Source organism: Sebastes umbrosus, unplaced genomic scaffold (genome assembly GCF_015220745.1).
Source record: "Sebastes umbrosus isolate fSebUmb1 unplaced genomic scaffold, fSebUmb1.pri scaffold_79_arrow_ctg1, whole genome shotgun sequence".
Classification (NCBI taxonomy): domain Eukaryota; kingdom Metazoa; phylum Chordata; class Actinopteri; order Perciformes; family Sebastidae; genus Sebastes; species Sebastes umbrosus.
Window position 1 is genome coordinate 100,081 of NW_023618539.1, and position 19,920 is coordinate 120,000.

The 19,920-nt window shown below is 45.6% G+C and overlaps 1 protein-coding gene across 2 annotated transcripts in view; it reads right to left on the reverse strand.

Moving 5' to 3' along the window:
* Nucleotides 1-318: 318 nt before the first annotated feature.
* col9a1a (collagen, type IX, alpha 1a) overlaps nt 319-19,920 on the reverse strand; it is a 38,033-nt gene continuing 18,431 nt past the window's right edge. Inside the window, exons 19-31 of one of the 2 annotated variants that reach the window (XM_037763322.1) lie at nt 19,858-19,902; nt 19,674-19,727; nt 19,384-19,437; nt 17,858-17,911; nt 10,142-10,213; nt 9,092-9,127; nt 8,961-9,005; nt 8,667-8,699; nt 4,650-4,796; nt 4,368-4,422; nt 3,868-4,056; nt 2,277-2,354; nt 319-1,511 (exon numbers count right to left, since the gene is read on the reverse strand). In XM_037763322.1, coding sequence (XP_037619250.1) covers nt 1,306-1,511; nt 2,277-2,354; nt 3,868-4,056; nt 4,368-4,422; nt 4,650-4,796; nt 8,667-8,699; nt 8,961-9,005; nt 9,092-9,127; nt 10,142-10,213; nt 17,858-17,911; nt 19,384-19,437; nt 19,674-19,727; nt 19,858-19,902 — 1,068 coding nt within the window. In that variant the 3' untranslated portion in view covers nt 319-1,305. The remainder of the gene's footprint in view (nt 1,512-2,276; nt 2,355-3,867; nt 4,057-4,367; nt 4,423-4,649; nt 4,797-8,666; nt 8,700-8,960; nt 9,006-9,091; nt 9,128-10,141; nt 10,214-17,857; nt 17,912-19,383; nt 19,438-19,673; nt 19,728-19,857; nt 19,903-19,920) is intronic. The other variant, XM_037763323.1, reaches the window with a different exon arrangement.

Consider the following 19,920-nt stretch of genomic DNA (forward strand, 5'->3'; position numbering starts at 1 on the left):
AAGAGAAGCAGAATATGACAATTTATCCTCTGAGAGAATCAAATATAATCTAATTTCTGTTGTATTAAATTATTACACCATAAACAAATATGTTGGATAAGAATTCAAAAGGAATATTTAATACTTGAATGGATTTAAAGACGGCTTCAGTGGAAACATATAATATATATATATAATCTCACCGGCTCTTAAAGAGGACTCGATGTTCTCTCCTCACACGTCGTCCGGTTCGGTCGATCCTCGGAGTTCACTTCTAGTTTCTTTAAGTGCAGTCGTGGTGGTTTTTGGCCGTAAACTCGTCCATAGAAAACATCAAGAGGTTATCAAAATGTCTTTATTTCCTCCTTTGTACAACTCAGAGATGTCACCTTGAACCTTGATAGAATAAATAAGAAGTCATATAAAGGTCTTCACACCTCGCCGCCCTCCGATCACAGAAACAAGTCGTCATGACGGAGAACTCATCATCGAACGTGGAGAGGAAGAGGCACAGCGGGGGGGAAGGCGGGGGGGTTAAAGTGGATAATCAACAAACTAAATGTCGTCGTCCAGCTGGAGACTTTGAGCATTGACACATTTACAGAAAAACATACAGTTCAGACTTGTCTCGTTGCTCGGATACAACCGGGGCTTCTTCTTCTTCTTCTCTAGTTTTACAGTACAGAGACGGCGGCGTAGCGTAACGTAACGTAACGTAACGTAACGTAACGTAACGTAGCGTAACGTAGCGTAGCGAGGCGTAACGAGGCGTAACGTGGCGTGACGTGGCGCGACGTAGCGCGACGTAGCGCGACGTAACGCGACGTAACGCAGCGTAACGCAGCGTAACGTAGCGTAACGAAGCGTAACGAAGCGTAACGTAGCGTAACGTAACGTAACGTAGCGTAACGTAGCGTAACGTAGCGTAACGAAGTGTAACGTAGCGGAACGTAGCGTAACGTAGCGTAACATGGCGCAACGTAATGTGACGAAGCGTGATGTAACGAAGCGTAACGGAACGTAACGTAGCGTAACGGAACGGAACGGAACGGAACGGAACGGAACAGAACGTAGCATAATGTAGCGTAACGAACCGTAACGAACCGTAACGAAGCGTAACGTAACGAAGCGTGAGGTAACATGAAACTTTCTCTGTGACGGAGTTTCAGAAGCTGTTCGGGGTCCACCTTCATGTTGAGATGGCTTCAAGAGAACTAAATCACGTTACAGATGAGCTCACCAAATTAAAGACAAAGACAAACATGGACAGATGTTCCCAGATATTCCCAGATGTTCCATGGAGCTGTGGTTTCTCCTCCAGTCTCTTCACATGTCGCTGGGGCCCTTCATGCTGGAGTCTTTAGCAGAGACCGGCGACGCCACCATGGGCAGGACGCACTGCGACGACTCGCAGTAACCGTTCATGCCGGCGGGACCGGGGGGCCCGGGAACGCCCAGAGCACCGGGGACACCGCGGGGTCCTCGCTCTCCCTCACGACCGTCTTTACCGTACGCCGGGCGCCCGTGTTCACCTGAGAGAGGAGTACAAAGAAAAGAATCAATAAGTTAGGAGGTCATGCAGGCGAGTCGTAAGGATCTGAGAGCCTCCTCGCCGGTTGGAGAGACGTGTAACCACGGTAACCGACATCATGTGACCAAAACAACGGTTTGTGAGAATCAAAGTCTGAATTAATTCTAAATATATATTAACGCCTAACAAAGGGAAATCTGATACTTATAGTTGAATTGAAGCGTTATTGATGTTACAGAGCCGTCCGTCAGCATCTATTATGAACGTTGTCGTCCCTACCGCATTGCATTGTGGGATATTTATGCCACCGTAGTGTCCAGCGTTGCATACTGTACTATACTATTGGTTCCATACTGAGGTTTCAGATATACTAAAACATCTCACATACTCTTTTAGCTACTAAATAACATGTTAGTGGAATTTAGGACGCAACCAAAGTCAGCCGTTCGTTCCACGTCGACGTCAGCGCCCAGCAGCAGAGCTACGCTGCCGCCATTTTGGACTGAAAGAGACGACCAGACGGCAGTAAAACGTCCTCCTACAGAGAGACGTACAGAAGTAAAACTACATTATTTCTATTCTATGTCATATTTAATATCTCTACTGAAACGTCCTGTTGAACGATCAAACATTATAAATATGAACACTATTATAACTATTATAACTATTTACTTATTTATTTATGGAACGTTCTGCTGACGGAGCTGACGGTGTTCATCTGAGGGAGAAGAGTCAGAGATGGAGGACGTTTGTCTTCATCATGTACCTGGTAGACCGGGTGCACCGGGCGCTCCTTTGGTTCCTCTCGCTGTCGGTCCTCTGTCCCCTCTGTCCCCCTGGTCACCTGCAGACACCAAACAGAACCGTCACCAAGAGGATTCACACAGAATTGATGTTGCCGTATTTAACCGGAGTTCAAGCTCCGACTTCCCCTCGTCTGTTCCTTCGTTAACATTACGACCGACCTGATTGGTCCCTGAGGGGGAAGTGGGTCAGAACCAGATAGAAAGAAGAACACATGGAATAAAACACGTCTTTAGCTCCTGGATGATGAGATCCTCCAGATGTTCAGGTTGGACGTTCACAGGATGATGAGAACCTCCAGATGTTCAGGTTGGACGTTCACAGGATGATGAGAACCTCCAGATGTTCAGGTTGGACTTTCACAAGATCAGATAAAAATCTCTTCATTCTTTCAAAAGATGCAACTATAGATGATTATGAGACAAAGAGTCCACCACGTCTCCTACACAGGGACAAGTTCAGCCTCTTTTTAGCCTTGTTTTGTCTCTTTGTAGTTGTTACGCATCACTCTGTGGTCATTTTGTGTCTCTTTGTAGTTGTTTTGTGTCTCTTTGTGGTTGTTTTGTGTCTCTTTGTAGTTGTTTTGCGTCTCTTTGTAGTTGTTTTGCGTCTCTTTGTAGTCATTTTGAGTTTCCTCCTGGTTGGAATGTGTCTCCTTAACTGACATTTTGTAGGTGAAGGCCAGGTGATAGATAGCCTGACACTATGGGCCCCTGGCCTCAGGTTATCTATCACCTGGTCTCAGACTATCTATCACCTGGTCTCAGACTATCTATCACCTGGTCTCAGGTTATCTATCACCTGGTCTCAGACTATCTATCACCTGGTCTCAGGTTATCTATCACCTGGTCTCAGACTATCTATCACCTGGTCTCAGACTATCTATCACCTGGTCTCAGGTTATCTATCACCTGGTCTCAGACTATCTATCACCTGATCTCAGACTATCTATCACCTGGTCTCAGACTATCTATCACCTGGTCTCAGGTTATCTATCACCTGGTCTCAGACTATCTATCACCTGGTCTCAGGTTATCTATCACCTGGTCTCAGACTATCTATCACCTGGTCTCAGGTTATCTATCACCTGGTCTCAGGTTATCTATCACCTGGTCTCAGGTTATCTATCACCTGGTCTCAGGTTATCTATCACCTGGTCTCAGGTTATCTATCACCTGGTCTCAGGTTATCTATCACCTGGTCTCAGGTTATCTATCACCTGGTCTCAGACTATCTATCACCTGGTCTCAGGTTATCTATCACCTGGTCTCAGACTATCTATCACCTGGTCTCGGGTTATCTATCACCTGGTCTCAGGTTATCTATCACCTGGTCTCAGGTTATCTATCACCTGGTCTCAGACTATCTATCACCTGTTCTCACCTGGTCTCAGGTTATCTATCACCTGGTCTCAGGTTATCTATCACCTGGTCTCTATTCATTGTTTTACAGTATCTTAACAGTGAATTCTCATTAACTCTTTAGTTTCCAGACAAAAACAAGCTGACAGTGGAACATCCATGCGGTCGTAGACCTGCTGATCTGAATCTCACCTTTGGGTCCTTTGCGACCCATCAACCCAGCCGGACCCTTCAGACCGGGCAGTCCTCGTGATCCGGTGTGTCCGGGGAAACCGTTCTCTCCGGTGGGTCCCGGAGGTCCAGGGGGGCCGGGGGGACCGGGTAGCCCGGAGATGCCTGACTCGGGCCTTCTCAGGCTAGCTGCTAGCTGGGCCAGCTGCTCTGTGACGCAGGAGGACATGTTGGACATTTATATTTAGAAGCTTTGACAGCATTGATCTCTTCAGTATAAAGTAGTTCCAGTAAACTGCAACAGTCTGAGTATTATCCGGAGTAATACTATTTCTGCTTTGGATTGTTTTAATCGCGGTGAGCACCACAAAGTAAAGTCTATTCACCTCCGTTGTATCGGGGGGGTGGCAGAAATCTCAGAGATACATAGAAAACTACAACTTATTTAGGTTTACGCAAAAAAACTACTTAACTTTGTAGGAAAACATTGAGTTCTGGGTAAGAAGGTGACAAACACTTACCTTGCATGACCCTCATGCACACCTGTTTGATGTGTGTATCAGTCGGTGATTTTCCCTGAACAAACAAAGATTATTGATATTGATGAGTTATTATAACATCACATGCTAACGAGGCCCTGAGCTGTTACCATATTTATTTAATTCCATAAACGTAATGCTTAATGAAAAAACACTCCCAAAAACTTGATTTTCTGACTTTTACCAGAACTGGACTGTTGAAAATAACCAGAAGAGTCTTCCAGTTGAACATGTTAGATAGTTTATAGATAGAAGTCATCTCACCGCCGGTCCCTGCGACCCCGGCAGGCCCGGTACCCCCATGTCGCCCTGCATGCCGCGTGGTCCCGGTTGGCCCGACTTGCCCTCTTTCCCCTGCTGGCCTCGGCCGCCCTCGGGTCCTTTATTCCCCGTCTCTCCTGGCGGGCCGGTCTGTAATACCACAGCAGCATGTAGGATGTTAACTCAACGAGACAGGGAGAGGTGCAGAAACACACCGAAACATCTCATGTTTCAACGTCAAAGTGAGGAAGAAGGAAAAGATGTTGTTGTTTGTTGTTGAACTCATCAAGAAGCATCCTGGAAAACTGAAAAAGTCCTGCAGCCGGGTCACCGTTAAAGCTGCTGGGAAGCAGCTGATCCTGTTCTTGAAACACCTCCTGAGACTCATTCAGCCTACTCAAGTGTGGTTGTGATGTGGTTGTGATGTGGTTGTGATTTGGTTGTGATGTGGTTGTGATTTGGTTCTGATGTGGTTGTGATTTGGTTGTGATTTGGTTGTGATGTGGTTGTGATTTGGTTGTGATGTGGTTGTGATTTGGTTGTGATGTGGTTGTGATCTGGTTGTGACCTGGTTGTGATCTGGTTGTGATCAGGTTGTGATCTGGTTGTGATCAGGTTGTGATCTGGTTGTGATCTGGTTGTGATGTGGTTGTGATCTGGTTGTGATGTGGTTGTGATCAGGTTGTGATCTGGTTTTGATCTGGTGGTGATCAGGTTGTGATGTGGTTGTGATGGGGTTGTGATCAGGTTGTGATCAGGTTGTGATCTGGTTTTGATCTGGTGGTGATCAGGTTGTGATGTGGTTGTGATGGGGTTGTGATCAGGTTGTGATCTGGTTGTGATGTGGTTGTGATCTGGTTGTGATCTGGTTGTGATGTGGTTGTGATCTGGTTGTGATGTGGTTGTGATCTGGTTGTGATGTGGTTGTGATGTGGTTGTGATGGGGTTGTGATGTGGTTGTGATCAGGTTGTGATCTGGTTGTGATGTGGTTGTGATCTGGTTGTGATGTGGTTGTGATCTGGTTGTGATGTGGTTGTGATGTGGTTGTGATGGGGTTGTGATGTGGTTGTGATCAGGTTGTGATTTGGTTGTGATGTGTTTGTGATGTGGTTGTGATCTGGTTGTGATCTGGTTGTGATTTGGTTGTGATTTGGTGTGATGTGGTTGTGATGTGGTTGTGGTGTGGTTGTGATGTGGTTGTGATATGGTTGTGACCTGGTTGTGATGTGGTTGTGATCTGGTTGTGATGTGGTTGTGACCTGGTTGTGATGTGGTTGTGATGTGGTTGTGATGTGGTTGTGATCTGGTTGTGGTGTGGTTGTGATCTGGTTGTGACCTGGTTGTGATCTGGTTGTGATCAGGTTGTGATCTGGTTGTGATCAGGTTGTGATCTGGTTGTGATCTGGTTGTGATGTGGTTGTGATCTGGTTGTGATGTGGTTGTGATCAGGTTGTGATCTGGTTGTGATCTGGTGGTGATCAGGTTGTGATGTGGTTGTGATGGGGTTGTGATCAGGTTGTGATCTGGTTGTGATGTGGTTGTGATCTGGTTGTGATCTGGTTGTGATGTGGTTATGATCTGGTTGTGATGTGGTTGTGATCTGGTTGTGATGTGGTTGTGATGTGGTTGTGATGTGGTTGTGATGGGGTTGTGATGGGGTTGTGATCAGGTTGTGATTTGGTTGTGATGTGTTTGTGATGTGGTTGTGATCTGGTTGTGATGTGGTTGTGATGTGGTTGTGATCTGGTTGTGATCTGGTTGTGATCTGGTGGTGGTCAGGTGGTGATGTGTTTGTGATGTGGTTGTGATCTGGTTGTGATGTGGTTGTGATGTGGTTGTGATGTGGTTTTGATGTGGTTGTGATCAGGTTGTGATCTGGTTGTGATCAGTTTGTGATGTGGTTGTGATGTGGTTGTGATGTGGTTGTGATTTGGTTGTGATGTGGTTGTGATGTGGTTGTGATCTGGTTGTGATGTTGTTGTGATGTGGTTGTGATTTGGTTGTGATCTGGTTGTGATGTGGTTGTGATGTGGTTGTGATCAGGTTGTGATGTGGTTGTGATGGGGTTGTGATGGGGTTGTGATCTGGTTGTGATCAGGTTGTGATCTGGTTGTGAACAGGTTGTGATGTGGTTGTGATGTGGTTGTGATGTGGTTGTGATTTGGTTGTGATCTGGTTGTGATCAGGTTGTGATCTGGTTGTGATCAGTTTGTGATGTGGTTGTGATCAGGTTGTGATCTGGTTATGATGTGGTTGTGATCTGGTTGTGATCAGGTTGTGATCTGATTGTGATGTGGTTGTGATCTGGTTGTGATGTGGTTGTGATCTGGTTGTGATGTGGTTTTGATGTGGTTGTGATCAGGTTGTGATCTGGTTGTGATCAGATTGTGATCTGATTGTGATCAGGTTGTGATCTGGTTGTGATGTGGTTGTGATGTGGTTGTGATGTGGTTGTGATGTGGTTGTGATCTGGTTGTGATCAGGTTGTGATCAGGTTGTGATGTTGTTGTGATGTGGTTGTGATGTGGTTGTGATCTGGTTGTGATCAGGTTGTGATCAGGTTGTGATCTGGTTGTGATCTGGTTGTGATCAGGTTGTGATCAGGTTGTGATCTGGTTGTGATCTGGTTGTGAACAGGTTGTGATCTGGTTGTGATGTGGTTGTGATCAGGTTGTGATGTGGTTGTGATCAGGTTGTGATCTGGTTGTGATCAGGTTGTGATTTGGTTGTGATGTGGTTGTGATCTGGTTGTGATCAGGTTGTGATCTGATTGTGATGTGGTTGTGATGTGGTTGTGATCTGGTTGTGATGTGGTTGTGATCTGGTTGTGATGTGGTTTTGATGTGGTTGTGATCAGGTTGTGATCTGGTTGTGATCAGGTTGTGATCTGATTGTGATCAGGTTGTGATCTGGTTGTGATGTGGTTGTGATCAGGTTGTGATCAGGTTGTGATCTGGTTGTGATAAGGTTGTGATTTGGTTGTGATCAGGTTGTGATCAGGTTGTGATCTGGTTGTGATCTGGTTGTGAACAGGTTGTGATCTGGTTGTGATGTGGTTGTGATCAGGTTGTGATGTGGTTGTGATCTGGTTGTGATGTGGTTTTGATGTGGTTGTGATCAGGTTGTGATCTGGTTGAGATCAGGTTGTGATCAGGTTGTGATCAGGTTGTGATCAGGTTGTGATCTGGTTGTGATGTGGTTGTGATGTGGTTTTGATCTGGTTTTGGTCTGGTTGTGATCTGGTTGTGATGTTGTTGTGATGTGGTTGTGATCTGGTTGTGATGTTGTTGTGTTGTTGTTGTGATGTTGTTGTGATGTGGTTGTGATTTGGTTGTGATGTGGTTGTGATGTGGTTGTGATGTTGTTGTGATGTTGTTGTGTTGTTGTTGTGATGTTGTTGTGATGTGGTTGTGATTTGGTTGTGATCTGGTTGTGATGTGGTTGTGATGTTGTTGTGATGTTGTTGTGATGTTGTTGTGATGTTCTTGTGATCTGGTTGTGATCTGGTTGTGATGTGGTTGTGATGTTGTTGTGATGTTCTTGTGATGTTCTTGTGATCTGGTTGTGATCTGGTTGTGATCTGGTTGTGATCTGGTTGTGATCTGGTTGTGATCTGGTTGTGATGTGGTTGTGATGTGGTTGTGATCTGGTTGTGATCTGATTGTGATCTGGTTGTGATGTGGTTGTGATGTTTTTGTGATGTTGTTGTGATGTTCTTGTGATCTGGTTGTGATCTGGTTGTGATGTGGTTGTGATGTGGTTGTGATGTGGTTGTGATCTGGTTGTGATCTGATTGTGATCTGGTTGTGATGTGGTTGTGATGTTTTTGTGATGTTGTTGTGATGTTGTTGTGATGTTCTTGTGATCTGGTTGTGATCTGGTTGTGATGTGGTTGTGATGTGGTTGTGATCTGGTTGTGATCTGATTGTGTTGTGGTTGTGATGTGGTTGTGATCTGGTTGTGATCTGATTGTGTTGTGGTTGTGATGTGGTTGTGATGCTGGCTTTCAGTGAACATACCGATCCTTTCTCTCCTGGTTCTCCTTGATCACCCTGTAGAGGAAAAGATTCATAAATGATTTTGTCTGCAGGAAGTTGCATCCAACGTTGCCATAGCAAAAGTGATCTCATAGTACCAGACGTTTCACATCTTAATGATCTTAAATATCTTACAAGTTCTCCAGAACTACATATTCTATACTATACATATATACATATATACATCAATTCTATACATATTCTTGTGGTTTCCCACTGAAGAGACAGATCCTGCTGACTGTATGGAAGCAGGTGTTTCAGTGGTGGGTCACTCACCAGGTCTCCACCGTCTCCTGGTGTTCCTTCAGCTCCTGCAGCTCCCTGAAAGAATGAAAAGATGGTTTTTGGTTCTTAATGTGCTCCGAGTCAAAACTCTGTAATCTGAGTGTTAATATTCTGAAACATACCTGGTCTCCCGTTGGACCATCGAGACCGACTGCACCCTGAGGAGGAAAAACATGATATAACATATAGCCTGATGAGTATTTCATTATCTGAAACAACTTCATATTTTCAAACAAATAAATCGGTCATATCCTGGAGCCAAAACCCCGTCGTCATAGTCCCGTGGTTCTGATAGGTGGTATCTGGTGGACTTAAAGGGGGGGCAGTAAATCACAAATATTGTCTCCTGATTAGTTTTATTGCAGCCTATATATACAGTATATACTGTGTATATATATATATACTGTATATATACTGTATATAGATAGAGAGACAGAGATGTACGTAAAACACGTCACTTACGTCACTAGCGTAACTTACGTCACTAATGTCACTAACGTAACTTACGTCACTAACGTGGCTTACGTCACTAACGTAACTTACGTCACTAACGTAACTTACGTTAAGGCGAATACAGGTATATTCAGACAGACAGGATGAGGAAAGATAAAGTGTTTTTGAACATTAAAGCATGTAAACATGTTCTAGTAGAAACCTAAAATATAAGTATGAACCTGGAAATGAGCTGATACTTCCCCTTTAAAGTGAATCAGCGTGTTTATCCAGCTTAGTCACGCAGCAGTTGATGTATTGATTTGTGTACACGGACACGAACTTCAAATTTTTTTGCGTGATGGTCAGCACGAAATCAATTTGTAGATGATCCACATAACTGTGAAGTGGGACGTGTAGAGAGTAGGGACGACACGTAGGGAGGAGGTTGGAATGGACGGGGGGGTATAAAAACACTAATGAGGTAGTTTTATTTTGAAAAGACTGGAGCGGAAATTGACACATACGTTACGTGTTGCTGGACATTCGTAGGAGACGCACGAAAAATAAGTTTTTGAAAGTCGTGCTGAGCGTCACGAGAAAAAGAGGAAAAGCGCGTCTGCGTACACAAATTAAATTAAATAGATTACACTTGGTGAATATTTCACAGACTGCCGTGAGACGGAGTGGGTTCATCACGTGATGAGGTTCATCACGTGATGTCATTCTGTGTCTCTTACCCGGTCGCCATTCTGACCACGATAACCAGCAGGACCAGGAAGTCCTGGAAGACCCAGGTCTCCTTTACCTCCCTGTTAAAACACACACACACACACACACACACACACACACACAACATACATATACAGTTAAATACAAGAATATACACACACATATATATACATAAATATATATATACAGTTAAATACTCAGAATATACACATATATATATATATACAAACATCCCCCCCCCCGTTTCATCACATGTTTCTGGGTGCTGACGGTGGCGTTCAGCGTTCAGGCCGACGGGTTTCAGGCATTCCTGGGGAACAGAGAGCTCTTTCAGGGCTCCTTTTTCTTTTCCTGCCCTGGACCCCCCCCCCCCCCCCTTCCTCGCCCCCAGGTCGTCGTGTTTCTGTAACAAGAGTTCCATTCACAGCCGCTCAGCGACGGATTAAAGACTTTAACTGAAGGACAGAAGTTCATAAAGACCCGCCGCTCGTTAATAACAGCATGACACGAGGCTTCAGCTCACCTCCGAGGGTTATCCTGGTGAATGATCCTCAGGTTGAATCAGACGTTCAGGACAGGAGATCCTAGTTATGATCACTGATCGATCACTTTGTGTTTCAAGACCCGGATCTCATAGTAGTAGTACTAGTACAGAGTAGTATTACAGAGTAGTATTACAGAGTACTAGTACAGAGTAATAGTACAGAGTACTAGTACAGAGTAGTAGTACAGAGTAGTAGTACAAAGTACTAGTACAGAGTAATAGTACAGAGTAATAGTACAGAGTAGTAGTACAGAGTACTAGTACAGAGTAGTAGTACAGAGTAGTAGTACAAAGTACTAGTACAGAGTAATAGTACAGAGTAATAGTACAGAGTAGTACTACTCTGTATCAGTACAGAGTAGTAGTACAGAGTAGTAGTACAGAGTAGTAGTAAAGAGTACTAGTACTAGTACCTGTGAGGGTTTCTGGACAATATCTGCCATAGTTTTGTGTTGTTCATTGATTTACAATAATAAATATATACATACATTTGCATAAAGCAGAGTATTTGTCCACTCCCATGTTGATAAGAGGATTAAATAGTTAAATGGTAAATGGTAAATGGACTTGGACTTATATAGCGCTTTTCTAGTCTTCCGACCACTCAAAGCGCTTTACACTACATGTCAGTATTCACCCATTCATACACTGATGGCAGAGGCTACTAAGGTGCCAACTTTGACCATCAGGATTTAATCTAAATACTCATTCACACACCGATGGCTATGCATCCGGGAGCAATTTGGGGTTAAGTGTCTTGCTCAAGGACACATCGACATGTGACCCGGAGCAGCCGGGGATCGAACCACCGACCTTCCGATTGGTGGACAACCTGCTCTACCCTCTGAGCCACAGCCGCCCCGTTGACTGATCTCCCTTTAAGGTTCATTTATAGCAGATAAAACATGTGTATACACTCGTCTCCTGAGCGTCTAGCAGCGATTAGAGCTTGACTAATCAGATTCTAAGTAACCAGAGACCAAACTTTAGTTTTCTTCTCCTCGTAGATCATAAATAAAATGTTCATTTATTGTTAATAAATGGTATAATTATTGTTTACACACATCCATTGCCAATACCTGTCCTTCCTGTCATGTTCACTACCGTTAGTCTAGGAGTTCCTTTTGTTTCCTATGTTTCCCTGTCCTTTTGTCTCTTGTGTGTTTTCCCCTGGTTTGTCTTGTTTGTCAGTGTGTCGGGAGGTGTGGCCTCCTCCTCCTCCTCCTCCTCCTCTGGGCGGGCTTGGCTGGAGCAGCTGCCACCAATCATCATCACCTGCAGTATATATACCCCGGTTTTCCTGCTACTCGTCGCCAAGATCGTTCCATCACCCACAGTGGTATATACCTAATCAGGCTCCCTAGTATTTTTTGCTCTTGTTTTGATGTTGCTCTCGTTTTTGGAATTGTTTGGACTTACCTCGTGTTTTTTCTTGCTCTGTGCTCAGGTCTGTCACCTCCCAGCTGTGGCTGCTCCGCACCTGCCTGCTCACTCCTGCACTCTGCTCATGGATTAATTTTGGAACCTTTTTTTTGGAATAAATATTCTTTTGTTCCACCTTTAAAACTCTCGTTCGTGTGCTGCTTTTGGGTCCACGTTTTGCAAACTAAAACACAACAGAACGATCTGGCCTTAACTATGGACTCAGCAGACACAAATGTTTTTCAGAAGGCTGTTTCCAGCCATGATATTTTGTTAGGACAACATCACCAATTACTTCAGGGTTTATTGGAAACCCAACAAGCCTTGGGTAATCAAATGTCTCAGATGAGAAAATGTTTGGAGACAATTTCAGGCCAATTAGCCCCATCCCCCGCTCTGCCTCCTCCTCCTCCACCTCAGCCACTCAGAGAATCACCTGTTCCCCCACCTGAACCATATGCCGGTGATTTGGGGAGATGCAAAGGATTCCAGCTCCAATGTTCTCTGTTTTTTTTCCCGACAACCAGTCACCTTCACGACAGACCAGGCCAAGGTAGCGTATGTTACGGGACTGTTAAGAGGGAGAGCACTGGACTGGGCTGAAGCAATGTTGGGAAGAGGAGGGATAAATTCTTTGTCCTATGATTGTTTCATGAGTGAAATGAAGAAAGTTTTTGATCACCCTGTATGTATTGGAGACGCTGCTAAACGTTTGCTTAACCTACGACAGAGTCAAGGAAGTGTGGCGGATTATTCTGTGGAGTTCCGGATTCTGGCTGCAGAAGCTGGATGGAATGACGAGGCATTAAAAGGAGTTTTTCTACACGGTTTGTGTGAGCAGTTAAAGGATGAACTTGCTGTCCGTGATGAAACTAACTCCCTTGATGCTCTGATTGATCTGTCTATAAGACTGGACAACCGTATGCGGGAGAGACGCCGGGAGAAGAACTACAAATCCCACACTCCCGTGAACTCCTTTGTTGCTACTCCTACTCTCGCGAGAGTTGCCTCCGGTCCGTCAGAGACTCACGGCGCCGGTCCCAGCTCCTCTGCTTACTCTGATGAACCAATGCAGGTGGGCCGGGCTAAGCTCACTCCCGCTGAACGTCAGAGATGGATCCGAGCGGGTGAGTGTATCTACTGTGGTCAAGTCGGACATTTCCTTGCTGCATGTCCTCTCCGCCCAAAAGAGCGGGCTCACCAGTAGCTGTGGGGATACTGGTGAGTAAGACTGATGCCCCCACCAACACTAGACCTCGAACTCAAATACCTGCTAAACTGTGTATGAGTAAAATGTCCTTGCCCCTGTTAGCGTTGATTGACTCCGGTGCAGAGCAGAGTTTTTTAGATACTGAGTTAGTCTCTCAGGCTGGCATCAGCATTGAACCCCTTGAGACTCCTGTCAGAGTCTGTGCTTTAGACGGCAAGTCCTTAGCATTAGTAACTCACCGCACTGAACCTCTGTCTCTAATTCTGTCTGGAAACCACCGTGAGCTAATACAGTTTTTTGTTTTCTCTGCCCCTAAGACTCCTCTTGTTCTCGGACACCCGTGGTTAAAGCTACACAACCCCCAGATCGACTGGTCGACTAGTAAGATTATGGGCTGGAGTAGTTTTTGTCATTCCTCGTGCCTGCAGTCTGCATTACCACCAGTAGATATTAGTGTTGCTCCTCCGCCCTGTGTTCCTCCTGACTTGTCTACTGTGCCCCCTGAATATCATGATGTCGGGGAGGTTTTCAGTAAGGAGAGAGCGTTATCCTTGCCACCTCATCGTCCGTATGATTGTGCTATTGAGCTGCTACCTGGTACCACTCTGCCTTCGAGTCGCCTGTACAATCTGTCACGTCCTGAGAGAGGTGCTATGGAGACCTACATTAATGACTCTCTGGCTGCAGGCCTCATCAGACCTTCCTCTTCACCTCTAGGGGCAGGATTCTTTTTTGTTAGCAAGAAAGACAAGACTCTCCGCCCGTGTATTGATTTTCGAGGGTTAAACAATATCACGGTGAAGAACAAGTACCCTCTGCCATTAATCAGCTCTGCTTTTGAACCACTACAGGGAGCCACTGTCTTCAGCAAGCTGGATCTGCGAAACGCGTACCATCTGGTACGGATTCGGGAAGGAGATGAATGGAAGACAGCATTCAACACACCACTGGGTCACTTTGAGTACTTAGTGATGCCTTTTGGACTGACTAACGCTCCTGCAGTGTTTCAAGCACTGGTTAATGATGTTTTGAGAGATTTTTTGGACCGGTTTGTGTTTGTCTACCTGGATGACATTTTGATTTTTTCCTCTGACCTCGCAGAACATCAGCTTCATGTGCACCAAGTGCTCCAGAGACTACTGGAGAACAAGCTGTTTGTGAAAGCGGAGAAGTGCGAGTTTCATGTCAGCTCGGTTGGATTCCTCGGTTACATCATTGAGAGTGGGCAGGTGAAGACGGATCCGGACAAGATCAAGGCGGTGGCAGAGTGGCCCGAACCCACCTCCAGAAAGCTCTTACAACGTTTTCTTGGATTCGCTAACTTCTACCGCCGGTTCATCCGAGATTACAGCAGAATTGCTGCACCTCTGACCAAGCTCACATCCCTCGCTGTTCCTTTTCACTGGACTCCTGAGGCGGACCAGGCGTTTGCCTTATTAAAGGACCGCTTTACGTCCGCACCCATCCTGGTGCAACCTGACTCTTCTCTTCAGTTTGTTGTGGAGGTTGATGCCTCGGACATTGGTGTGGGGGCTGTTCTCTCCCAACGCTCCAGACCAGATAAGAAGTTACATCCCTGTGCTTTCTTCTCTCGACGCCTGTCTCCAGCTGAGAGCAACTACGACGTGGGAAATCGTGAGCTGTTAGCAGTGAAGTTGGCCCTGGAGGAATGGAGACACTGGTTGGAGGGTTCGGAGATCCCGTTTATTGTATGGACTGATCACAAGAATCTTGCTTACATCCAGTCAGCCAAACGACTGAATTCCCGCCAGGCTCGGTGGGCTTTATTCTTTGGTCGATTCGACTTCACCATTACTTACCGTCCTGGTTCCAAGAACATCAAGCCTGACGCGTTATCCCGGCAGTTTTCATCAGAGGAGTCACCAAGTGTTTCAGACACCATTCTGCCGGCAGCCTTGGTGGTGGGGATGTTAACCTGGGAGGTTGAGTCAGCGGTTCGGGAGGCTCAACGTGAAGAACCGGATCCAGGTACTGGCCCTGCTAATCGAATGTTTGTTCCTGTGTCAGTTCGCTCCCAGGTCCTGCAGTGGGGACACGTTTCCCGGTTCGCTTGCCATCCAGGGATGAGTAGGACTTTGTCACTCCTCAGACGACACTTCTGGTGGGCCACAATGGAGAGGGACGTCAAGGAGTACGTCCTCGCCTGCACAGTCTGTGCCCGGGGAAAGACATCTCATCGGCCGCCTGTGGGGTTGCTCCGCCCATTACCCATACCTGGTCGCCCTTGATCCCACATCGCCTTGGACTTTGTCACTGGTCTTCCTCCTTCTAATGGTAAGACAGTGATACTTACCATTGTTGATCGGTTCTCCAAGGCCGTTCATTTCATTGGTCTTCCCAAGCTTCCTTCAGCACATGAGACAGCTGATCTCTTGACTAACCATGTTTTTCGTCTGCATGGTATTCCTGTGGACATCGTCTCAGACCGTGGTCCTCAGTTCATCTCTCAGGTCTGGAAGTCTTTTTGTCAAGCCCTCGGAGCCACTGTCAATCTGTCTTCTGGTTTCCACCCTCAGACGAATGGACAGTCTGAGAGGGCTAATCAGGATTTGGAATCTGCCATACGTTGTGTCGCTGCTATTAATCCATCTTTTTGGAGTTCACAGTTATGTTGGATTGAATATGCACATAATTCTCTCTCTTCTGCTGCCACTGGTGTTTCTCCTTTTGAAGCCTCATTAGGGTACCAGCCTCCACTGTTTCCAGCACAAGAGGAGGAGTTGGCTGTGCCATCTGTGCAGCATCACCTTCGACGCTGCCGCAAGGTCTGGAAGGACACTATGGCTGCGTTACTTCGTACGGCTGAGAGAAACAAGAGGATCGCAGATCGTCACAGGACTCCGGCTCCTGTCTACATCCCAGGTCAGAGAGTTTGGTTGTCCTCCAGAGACATTCCTTTAAAGACTGACTCCAGAAAACTGGCTCCCCGTTTCATTGGACCATTTGAGATTGAGAGAATTATCAACCCTTCCACTGTCAGACTCATCCTGCCAAAATCCCTAAGGATTCATCCTGCTTTCCATGTTTCCCAGCTGAAACCGGTCCTCACCAGTCCTCTGGTCCCTCCGACCGATCCCCCTCCTCCCGCCCGGATCATTGATAATCAGCCGGCTTATACGGTCAGGCGACTGATGGATGTTAGACGCCGAGGCCGGGGTTTTCAGTATCTGGTGGACTGGGAGGGATACGGCCCAGAGGAGCGCTCTTGGGTTCCTCGTTCCCGCATCCTTGATGCTGGGATGGTTAGAGAGTTTCACCAGGCTTATCCTGGGAAACCTGGTAGATCGCCTAGAGGCTCTCTTTAAGGGGGGGGTACTGTCATGTTCACTACCGTTAGTCTAGGAGTTCCTTTTGTTTCCTATGTTTCCCTGTCCTTTTGTCTCTTGTGTGTTTTCCCCTGGTTTGTCTTGTTTGTCAGTGTGTCGGGAGGTGTGGCCTTCCTCCTCCTCCTCCTCCTCTGGGCGGGCTCGGCTGGAGCAGCTGCCACCAATCATCATCACCTGCAGTATATATACCCCGGTTTTCCTGCTACTCGTCGCCAGATCGTTCCGTCACCCACAGTGGTATATACCTAATCAGGCTCCCTAGTATTTTTTGCTCTTGTTTTGATGTTGCTCTCGTTTTTGGAATTGTTTGGACTTACCTCGTGTTTTTTCTTGCTCTGTGCTCAGGTCTGTCACCTCCCAGCTGTGGCTGCTCCCCACCTGCCTGCTCACTCCTGCACTCTGCTCATGGATTAATTTTGGAACCTTTTTTTTGGAATAAATATTCTTTTGTTCTACCTTTAAAACTCTTGTTCGTGTGCTGCTTTTGGGTCCATGTTTTGCAAACTAAAACACAACACTTCCTGGGTAAACATTTCTTGTTGCTCCCTCCATCCCCTGGACCCTAAACGGGGGAACGTAACAATTGGGGGCTCGTCCGGGATCTTGGACAATTGGTCCAATATGGCGCCCACGTTGACGTATCATCTACAGTATGTATATACTGTATGTCTATGTATGTATATACTGTATGTCTATGTATGTATCTATGTCTATGTATGTATATACTGTATGTCTATGTATGTATATACTGTATGTCTATGTAAATGGTAAATGGACTTGGACTTATATAGCGCTTTTCTAGTCTTCCGACCACTCAAAGCGCTTTACACTACATGTCAGCATTCACCCATTCACACACCCATTCATACACTGATGACAGAGGCTACTAAGGTGCCAACTTTGCCCATCAGGATCTAATCTAAATACTCATTCATACACCGATGGCTATGCCTTCAGGAGCAATTTGGGGTTAAGTGTCTTGCTCAAGGACACATCGACATGTGATCAGGAGCAGCCGGGGATCAAACCACCGACCTTGTAAGTATATATGTCTATGTATGTATATACTGTATGTCTATGTATGTATATACTGTATGTCTATGTATGTATGTATATACTGTATGTATATATGTCGATGGTTCATGGTGTAGGGGGAGGTTTTATCCCTGATATTAGACAGACTCTCTCTGTCAGGTCTTACCCTGGCTCCTGGTGATCCTCGAGGCCCGTCAGGTCCTCTCTCTCCTCGTCCTCCCTGAAAGAGACAAAAGAAACGGTTCAATCTGGAGAGAAAACACAAATAAAGGCCTGAATGATGGAAAGACGTATTTAGTTCAGCTATACGCTGCCCAGCCTGAACTCTGTGAATGTTTAATGTTCTCTTTCTTTTGTCTCCTGGCGACCGGCAGCGTGATACGTTTGACTAGTTGGTGAACAGTTTGACTAGTTGGTGAACAGTTTGACTAGTTAGTGATAAGTTTGACTAGTTAGTGAACAGTTTGAGTAGTTAGTGAATAGTTTGACTAGTTAGTGAACAGTTTGACTAGTTAGTGAACAGTTTGACTAGTTAGTGAACAGTTTGACTAGTTAGTGATCAGTTTGACTAGTTAGTGAACAGTTTGACTAGTTAGTGAACAGTTTGACTAGTTAGTGATCAGTTTGACTAGTTAGTGAACAGTTTGACTCGTTAGTGAACAGTTTGACTGGTGTATGTAATAACTGGATGTAGAGGAGAGGTTAGGCATCATTAAGAGGAACTGTTCGGGTCTGTTTACGGTTTTATCTGATAGTTTTGATGTCACTGTGTTTTCTGTCGCCAGCTTCTGCAAAATGAATTTCCTTCTGTGACAGTTGGAGGCGTCAGAATTAGAGTTATTTGTTTGCATTTTATCATATTAGATGATGCAGAAGTGCATGCACAACAAACTGCACGATGAGAACACTGAACTGACTGTACGTGTTTTAGACTTTATGACTTTATGACAACACTTCTCTCATTGATCCGGTAGATACTAGTTTCTGGATAAATCATGTGATGGAATCTCACTCAGCCCTTCAGAGAAATGCTTTATTCACCTCCTCCAATCAGACTTTGAGCTGGTTACTACGGCAACAACATGCAACCTTCTGACATATAAGAACGATAACTAACTGCCAGGAGTATTCTGCATTATCAGTCTGTGTCTGTGCATCTGTGAGAGGTGGTCGGGCTGCTGGACTCCGAGCAGGAAGTCAGTGTGGGTTAGAAACACTGTGGATGTTCACATCTGCCTCGTGGCGTCGTAACGGCTCTTCTCAACCAGTTTTAAGGAGGTTAATAAAGGAAGCATTGAAGCTCCTTTCCTTTGGTAAAGGATGCTCCAGTGTTTCCTCTGTTAAAGGACATAATAAAGGAAGCATTGTAGTTCAGATTTATTATATGAGTTTGTAAATGCGTGATGGAAATGTGCGCGTATCTGCCGTTGGATTCTATCCTTTATTATTTGAATGTCCGCCTTGTAAAGCACATGATGAGCACTCGTTCTGATAAGTGTTATATGAATAACCTTCGGCCGCCTCGGTCTCCGTGAGGTCATCGTTGCCCACGCGTGCACGACGTCAGAGCGAGTCAGACACAAATCTAACCAGCATGCATTGCGCGGCGATCGCCGGTGTTGGATTGTCCTCTCCAACGAGCGTCCTCTGTGTCTCGCGGCTTTAAGGTAAATATGGATGCAGCTGACTCACCGGTCCTCCTCTGGGTCCGACCGGTCCCACCTCGCCCTGCTCGCCACGCTCGCCCTGCAAACAAACACAACATCCATTTAAATCACTATCAGAGCTGCAGAACAACACATCATCGGCTTTTCTCTTTTAGTTCTATTATGTTATGAGTTGAGGAATGTAAACCAGTTAAACTCCAGATACCGAACTGATGTCCGTCAGGTAGTTTAATGCTTTTACAGACTCACTCTGAGGCTCTTAGTTTACAATGAAATCATCTTTATAGAACACCTTTCAAACTGCTTTAAACTTACTTGTTTCCCTGGAGACCCCATCAGTCCTACAACACCTGGATCACCTGTGTTACCCTGGTGAGAAAAACACTTTATTTATATATATATATATACGTATGTATATATATATATACATCCATATATCAGTACTAGTGTAGTAGTGGAAGGATCTTAACAGTGGTACTCAGTAAAGATGGGATCATACCGCTGCACCACTGACTCCTTTCTGTCCATAAGCGCCTGGTAAACCCTGCATGGAGATCAAACA